The sequence below is a fragment of the Schistocerca nitens genome, chromosome 4 (assembly GCF_023898315.1).
Source record: "Schistocerca nitens isolate TAMUIC-IGC-003100 chromosome 4, iqSchNite1.1, whole genome shotgun sequence".
In the NCBI taxonomy this organism is placed as follows: Eukaryota; Metazoa; Arthropoda; class Insecta; order Orthoptera; family Acrididae; genus Schistocerca; species Schistocerca nitens.
Window position 1 is genome coordinate 211,873,728 of NC_064617.1, and position 8,582 is coordinate 211,882,309.

General features: G+C 46.7%; 1 protein-coding gene across 1 annotated transcript in view; it reads right to left on the reverse strand.

Moving 5' to 3' along the window:
* The window catches only part of LOC126252203 (homeobox protein slou), a 178,693-nt gene extending 173,329 nt beyond the window's left edge, over positions 1-5,364 (reverse strand). The window contains exon 1 of the mRNA XM_049953074.1: positions 4,596-5,364. Within this exon, the coding sequence (XP_049809031.1) occupies positions 4,596-5,364 (769 nt within the window). The remainder of the gene's footprint in view (positions 1-4,595) is intronic.
* Between the last annotated feature and the right edge of the window lie 3,218 nt (positions 5,365-8,582).

Below are 8,582 nucleotides of genomic sequence, written 5' to 3' on the forward strand. Positions count from 1 at the left end.
GATACATCTAACAGTCAGCAAATATCCGCTCGAGATAACTGTCCACAACCGCCATAAAAGACCAAGACAATGGGGAAAAAATGGATGGAACACTGGATGCTTAAGAAAATCGTACAAGATAGCACCCAGGGAACGAGATGCCCAGCTAATTTAAAGGTCTGGTGTAAAAAGGCCTTCACATGTTTGGGCGTTTCGGGATACCTGTGTGAATTTGTGATATGGAGTGTAGAACTAATGTCGTATTATCGCAGGAGTTCACAGCCCCTAAACTTTATGCCCGAGCTAGGTGACACAGTAGTAGTCGAGTGGGCGTTGGTTCCAGAATAAGATCAACGCGAAGTGCCGGGTTCGATTTTCAGTGTTGCACATGGTTTAAATCTGTCATGAAGTTTCAAAACATCGTACTCTTCGCCGCAGAGAGAAATTTTCATTCTGGAAACAGCCAGACATTGATTTTACGTGGTTTCCCTACATCTCTTAACGTGAATGCCAGAATGGTTGCTTCAAAAAACCACAGACAAGTTCCTTTTCAGTCCTTCATCAGTCACTTATGACCTCGTGATCGACTGGTCGTTAAATCCAAATCTTACTTTTCTTTTTAAGCGTATAAATATTTTGTGAGAGAACAGTTACGCTGTAGAAGGAAAGAACGAATCACCGGTACGCCAGTTACTCCAGAAACAAGGCCGGTATTGAATTACGATGATTAAATCCGCCAGTATGAGGTCATTCACACGAATGCTAGAAGGAATCCTTTAAATTTCGGTTACCTGATAAATCAGTCAAATCTAAAGGCCGTAAATTCAACTAAATACCTAGGATTTTCAATTACGAACAACTTAAATTGGAAAGAATACGTAGAACATGTTGTGCGGGAGGCGAACCAAAGACTGCAATTTATTGGTAGAACGCTCAGAAGATCCAAAAGATCTTCTAAAGAGACTGCCTACACTACGCTTGTCCGTCCTCTTTTAGAATACTGCTGCACGGTGTGGGATCCTTACCAGAGGGGATTAAAGGAGTACATTGATGAAGCTCAAAGAAGGGCAGCACGTTTTCTATTATCGAGCAATAGGTGAGACAGTGTCAGGAACATGATACAGAATATGGGGTGGACATCACTGAAACGAGGGTGTTTGTCGTTGTGGCGGGATGTTCTCACGAAATTTCAATCACCGACTTTCTCCTCCGAATACGAAAATATTTTGTTGACGCCGACATACGTACGGAGAAACGATCATCATGTTAAAGTGAAGAAAATCAGAGTTCGCACGGAAAGATGTAGGTGTTATTTTTTCCGCGCGCTGTTCGAAAGTGGAATAATAGAGAATTATTGTGAGTGTGGTTCTTTAGACCCTCTACCAGGCACTTAAGTGTGATTTGCAGAGTATCCATTTAGGAGTAGATGAAGTGATCTATCTTCCTTTCAGAAAGTATATGCTACAGTAATTAATGAAAGATTTGACCCTAAACGACTTCCCGACTGAAGATTCGTCATCAGACTGAATTCCACTCTCACAGACATAATCGAAAAAAGGGAAGAATTCAGGTAACGTAATTATGAAGTTTATTTCAGTCGATGTTCATCTGAACTGTTGAATGACTATACTGGTTCTGACGGGTTAGTCATCGCCAGTAGCCCATAAGAGCTTCTAATCCACTAGCTGTGTCAGGGCAAGCTATGGGAGTCAACATTTTCATGACACATTACAACACTCCAGTCCTCTTTCAACTGCAAAGTTTATTTCAGTCAACGCTCATATGAGCTGTTTAATAGCTATATCAAATTCGAATGGCTTGTCATAATCAATTGTGCGTAAATACGTCTTGGCCGATGGCCGCGCAAAACCATGACAGGAGCCAACATCTGAAAGACACTTCTGCTAGAGGACGAATTTACGTCCACTAATAACGGCAAACCTTTCGAAAGCATTGACTAAAATAAATTTTACATTTCAAAGAAGACTGAAGTATTATAGTGAGACTGTCATGAAAACATTGATTCCAGTAGCATGCTCTGATGCAGCCGACGGGTTAGAAGTATTTATGTGCAAGTGACAGCGAAATTGGTGTAGTCATTAAACAATTCACATGGGCGTTGATCTACAATAACTTTATGAGTGATGCTCACCCGCCTATAACATTAAATATTGTCAGGGAACCTACGTACACTGCACTCACTGTTTATAAGAAACTGTTCCCCGAAAAGAGAACTGTTAGATGGAGTGACCACACCAGGATGTCTTCTACGGCCATAGAACGGAACACATAACTGGGAAAGGAGCAGAATTAAAATAACCTACGTGCAATATATTCGTTGTTTACAAAACAGAGTCCCCCCGTTACACAAGAATTATAACTGGTAATACAAAAAATTTTGTTTTCATGGTGAAGTATTTACATTAATGTATGACCAGTTTCGATGCTTAATACATCAGCATCAGGTGTAACATACTTGGCTGCAAATAGTACCTCGATATGGAACTCTAATATCACAACCATCAGAGTGTGTATCACTCGGGTTCACATTGACGTGCCATTTGCAGCCAAACAATATATATCTAATGATGAGTATCAGGACATTGTAACCAGCCATATGTTAATGAATCTCGAAATAGAAATTTATTTTATTAGTAACAGTATTGCAATCGGCACGTCCCAGTGACAGTACCATCATTTCAAGGATTATTACTACATCGCGAGAGAATTCAGCAATTGTATTGACGTTTAAAATTTTTTTAATTCCGTTCATTTTCCTTCTCAGTTGCAGATTTGTATTAAGTCTACAACTTTGCTTCCGACGTTTTTCACGAAATTCGAGGGTTTATTGTGAGTAACTTACAAAAAATTTACGATTAAAAGTACTGATCATTACTGGCTGCTACTTTCTCCCATTTTTCGGGCAGCATACGAATCCTGCGGCGTAAGAACAGGGCCTGTTTTGAGGAGATCCATGAATTGATGCAATTTTTCACTTGTTCATATGACCGGAAGTGCTGATCATCCACAATGTTTGCCATTAATCGAGAAAGGAGATAGTCATGGGGAGAAAATCTCTGGAGAACACGGCGGATGTGTTACGCCTTTCCTCTTTTCGTGTCTGTTGCTGTATTGTGGCCGTTTGTCTTCCAATGCTCGTCTCAAACGCGTGAATTGATTTCGATAATGATCTCTTGTGGTGGTTCCCGCCGGTCTCAGTAGCTTCGAAAACCTTCCAGCGCCATGCCGGTCTTCGAGGTCAAAATGACCGTGCTTCAGGCATTGAAACGATTCTCTTCTCGTTCTAATAGGAGCTTCACTATTATCTTTTTCCAGCATTTTATGAGCCTCAGCTCCAGATTTCTTCATGTTAAATAAAATTAAAACGCCCCACAAATGACAAAAACTGAGCTCATATATTGACATCGAGATTAACTTAATGCTGGGATCACAAATCGACTAATATTTTGATGACGTTATGTTTACAAATGCGACAACTTATTGTATAACATTTACGACCTAGCACCTGCACCAACACTTGCCGCTACTGCTGCCTATTGCAAAACGGCGGAAGTAAAGTTGCCGACCTAATAATTTTGATATCCCTGGAACATCATCAGATCTATGTAGTTGTGTCAGCAACCCATTGTTTCTGTATTGTAACCATAGTTTAGAATACATAGATGATACAGACATGACAAGTTGCTGACACAGCAACATAGATGTGAAGATGATCCACTGAGGTCGAAAGTAGTTAGGTTGTTAGGGGGAAGAGACCAAACAGCGAGATCATCGGTCTCACCGGATTAGGGAAGGATGGGGAAGGAAGTCGACCGCGCCCTTTCAAAGGAACCATCCCAGCATTTGCCTGGAATGATTTAGGGAAATCACGGAAAGCCTAAACCACGATGGCCGGACGCGGGATTGAACCGTCGTCCTCCCGAATCGAAAGTAGTCACATTGTAAAAATATGGGAAAATAAACGATATATAACATTTTTTTCAAGTGTTATTATTGGCGACCCTATCAGGATGTTTTCTTCAGTCATGGAATAACTGAAAAAGGAGAATTCAAGTGTTTTAAGTGGAATGTGATGAATACATGAGTGTGTAGTGAGGCACATTCTGGGGTTTGGGAAGGTGAGCCTGCCATGTGTTGTATCTCCCTAATCACAAGGGCTGGTGAACCACAGAGCCCGAATGTCGTTTGTACGCGGTTTCCAAGCTTCAATTAAGTAAATACTGGCCGTGTATCCACATTCCACCTCTGGTACAAGCTACACAAACATTTAGAAAAACGTTGTCACACTTGACCATGCGATTTACTCCAGATGCAGACCGATGGAGTACACAACTGGGATCTTGGAGGGAATGGTGGACTGAGGAAGGGTATCCGGCCATGAACTGTCACTAACATTGCCAAAACACATGTTACAAATGCCAACCCTGATGGAGAAATGGGAAAAGGCAAGGGAGAAGATGAAGAAGAAGTTAACGAGAAAGTGTTCCTCTACCCTGATAGGATCTCTCCTCGGACCAGGACATACATATGCACTGTCGCAGTGGAAATGTTAGCTACGAGTGAAGGGCAACGTTACAGACAGGCTGGTTGCTCACCGTGGTCGGGAGACCTGGAGTCGACGAGCACGTGCGGCCTCCAACAGCAGCCGGCGGCGGGGGCGTTGTTGTTGGCGGCGGCGGGCGCGGTGCGGCCGGTGAATTTGTTGGGGTCGAGGATGTTCTCGACGGAGAAGGCTAGCCTGCGCTGGTGCGCCGCGGCCGCCACCGCCCCCGCGGGCGTCGCCGCTACGTCGTTGGTGAGCGAGCCGATGCTGGAGACGCTGTCCGGGCGGCGGTAGTGCGGCGCCAGCTTGTCGTCGGCCGGCGTCGGCCCCTGCGTCGAGGGCGACGGCAGCGAGCTGCTGCACGGCGAGTCGAGCCGCGCCGCCCCCGGCAGCTGCAGCTGGCGCGCCGTCAGGTCCACCGGCGCCGCCGCCGGCTCGTCCTCCACGTTGAGCTCCTCGCTGCAGTCGTCGTCGTCGGCCGCATCCTCCTCCTCCTCGTCCGCGGGGGCGTCGCCCGGCTGCGACGCCGGCCGCTCTTCCGCCCCCGCTGCCGCCGACGCGTCGTCTCTCGCGACGGCGGCGCTCGGCGCCGGAGAGGCTTCCTCGGCCGGCGGCGAGTCTGCCGGCTGCTTGGCCGAGACGAAGTGGTGCTGGTGGTGGTGGTGGTGGTGCAGGTGGTGGTGCTGGCCGAACGAGAAGAGCCTCGGCGCGGGGTCTTCCACCGGCGACGCGCCCGCCGGCTGCTGCGGCTGCTGCGGGTGCTGCTGCGTCTGCTGTTGCTGTTGGCACATCAGTCGCTGCATCATCATCATCGTCATCATGCTGGCAGCGGCCGTGACATCTCCCGGCGGTAAAGTCACTACCTCCACTGCGGCGACCTGTCCGAAATCACTGCACTATCACGAACGTCCACTTATCCCATTACGGACGAGAGAGCCACGTCTACGAGAAGGCTGCTACGTCCCCTTTTCACAGCTGCACTAGTGTGGAACACGCGGCGACATGGGCGCGGCCGTGGTGGCGCGTGTTCGCTGGCAGAGAGGCCGGCCCACACTGACAGCGCCGCCGCCGTCACATGGCGCCCCACCCCACGACGCCGCCGCCACCGCCGCCGCCGCCGCCAGCTCTTAGCACCCCATACAAAAACATGGCGGGCAGATTCATCTCCCCGTCCAAACTGATGATGGAGCGCGTGCAGGCCAGCGCCACCGCCCGGGGGGCGGGGCCCCGCGGCGGGCCGGCGCGCTCTCATTGGCCGCCGGCAAATTTGTGCCCGTGCGGTGGGGGTTCGCCACGTGATTGGGTGCCCCGGTGGTGGGGGAACCGCCCCACTCCTCCGCCTTTCCCGCCCGCCGTGTGCCGCCGCGCAGGGAGCGCGGACACGAGTTTGCGGTCTGTTTAGGGCGCTTGGCGGCCGGCGGATTAGTCATCGGGCCGCTGATGACGGCGCGTCATTAAGCAGCGAGCGGCGCCACGATCGCCTGCCGGCCACCGGGAGAGAATCGCTGCGCCGTCCCGCATAGGAATAGCGTCCTCTGAAACTACACTTCTGCTGCATACGCTCTATATCCCCCACTACGAAAGTACTTTGTTTCCTCCACAACACACCTCCCTCTTCCTTTCACGCCCTTCACGAACTGTAAATCACATATTAAAGATATTCCTATCCCTCAAGTAGTATTTGTTTTTCATTCTTCTTGTTTTAATAATACTGTTTGTTTTATTTAAAAACCTTACTCCAGTGAACGTTGGGCTGATTAGTACAGCTACCGGTTTCCGCGATTATATGAGGAGACAATATCTGTTTCAATGTTATTTTTATTACAAATAACACGTTTCGCCTAGTTAAGGCTTCGTCAAATTTTGAAAGGCTATCAAAGCATTACGTATCATTGGCTATTTGGGCGGTTTGTCAGAACAATAGTAACGAACTGTTTCAAATATCTTCCGGGAATTCAGCCAGGTAACACTTTTAGCGACGGCCGATATTTCGGCGGGAGAACACCCCGCCATTTTCAAGGCAAACTGCAACGGACAGGCGGCGTACATGCAAATTTAAAACCTCGGTTCTCGGACTGAAGCAGGGAAGATAACACACACAGTGAACACTAGTGTCACCAAAGATGCTATCGATAGCGAGACTACGAATTCGCAGGTGAGGTAGCATTGACTCTGTCACTCTTTTTTATTTTTTTATTTTTATTTTTTTTTACCTCACCTGTGAATTCGTAGTCTGTGTGTTATCTTTCCTGCTTCAGTCCGAGAACCGAGGTTTTAAATTTGCATGTCCGCCGCCTGTCCGTTGCAGTTTGCCTTGAAAATGGCGGGGTGTTCTCCCGCCGAAATATCGGCGGTCGCTGAAAGTGTTACCTGGCTGAATTCCTGGAAGTTATTTGAAAGTAGTATACGCCAGGAGAAACTCAGGAGTAACAAACTGAGTATTTTTGGGCCGCACATTTCTCTACGCCCTTAACGCCTTAACACTAACAGCTCAAAAGAAAAGAAAAAAAACTGTCGAGAGCCCAATGATAGAATAGTAGCGTGTGGAGAGAGTTTCATATTGGAATATATTCACTTTATAATGACTTTAAATAAACAGAATTTTTTAACCGATCTTGTGCTAGATGCTCGCGCTGACTTCTTGCACCACTTCGATATTTGCTTTGGGCCGCATGCGGCCCGCGGGCGGCAAGTTGAATACCCCTGATCTAAAGGACGAAACGTTTAACAAAAGACACTTAAAATAGAACTGCCAGATGAAGTGCAGCATAGATCTACACGTACATCGAATGACACGGATATCAGGTGACTAAACGGTCTAATAGACAGGTACATTCAGTGTGACCGTCTAATAGAGTGTTTAGCCAACTGATACCCAGGTCATTCGATGTCCGTGTGGCTCTGCGCTGCGCTTCAGCTGACGGATCTGACTATTTTAAGTGTATCTTTTTCGAAGGTTCTTCCTTTACATGAGTTGTTACCGTCGTCCTGACTAACCGCCGTACCAGCCGATGATATGTAATGTTTGGTAGCGTTTTAAAATCTGAAGAAACCTTAACCAGGCGAAACGTGTTATCAGTTTATATTATAAACATATGCGTACAGTGTGCGTGCCGAACTCAGAAACGAGTTTCGGTAGGATCAACGGAATTATGTGGTGTCGTAGGCCTCTACCCCCTACCCATGAAGAAGGTTCCCGGTTTTACCTGAATGGCATACTTTCGAGGATATAAGGGCTGCGAAGATTCCCCGTCTAAAAATTTCTAGAACATTCCAGAACAGTCGAGAGTATTTGAGAACAATCTATTACATTGGTGAGTATTCAAGGCATTCCACAACATTCCAGAATGTTCCGGAATGTTCCTCAACGATCCGGGATGTTCTGGAATATTACGGAATAGTCTGCATCATTCGGGAAGATTCCAAAATATTCGGAAGCATCCCAGATCAACTCTCGAATGTTGTTAAATGTTCTGGAACACTGTGGACCATTCGAAGCCTTTCTGATGTTTTCTGGAATTAGCCACTGGTGGGGCTACTCGTCGGTAGGCGTATATAAAACAAAACCCGTCGTGGCTTCGAAAGTCAGTGTCTTATCAGTGACGAAGGGAGGAACCGAAAAAGTAGTGCAGTGAGTGAATTAAAACAAACAGTGAAGTGTGAGTAGTCAAAGTGATACAGTGACTGAATACAGATCGAAAATAAAGTTTGAAAAGCGTGTAAAGTGTACTTAGCGTATTTGTTAGTAAAAAGCTGATTTTGAGCTATATTTTAGACAACGCCCAAGCGTAAAAGAGGAGGAGATCTTGCCAGTTCTGAAGCAAAACGGCGAAAACAAAAAGAACAGTGAGAAAACGAGACCGACGAAGAGCGCGAAGCACGTTTAAGTTCCGAACGAACGAGAATGAGAACCGTAAGAAGCAGAGAAACGGAAGAACAACGAAATCAACGGATGGAAGAATCAAGAACTGCGACACAATCTTATTATTACATTTGGCAGTGAACTTTGTTTTCTTTCAAGCCCCGATTTCCTTAATTC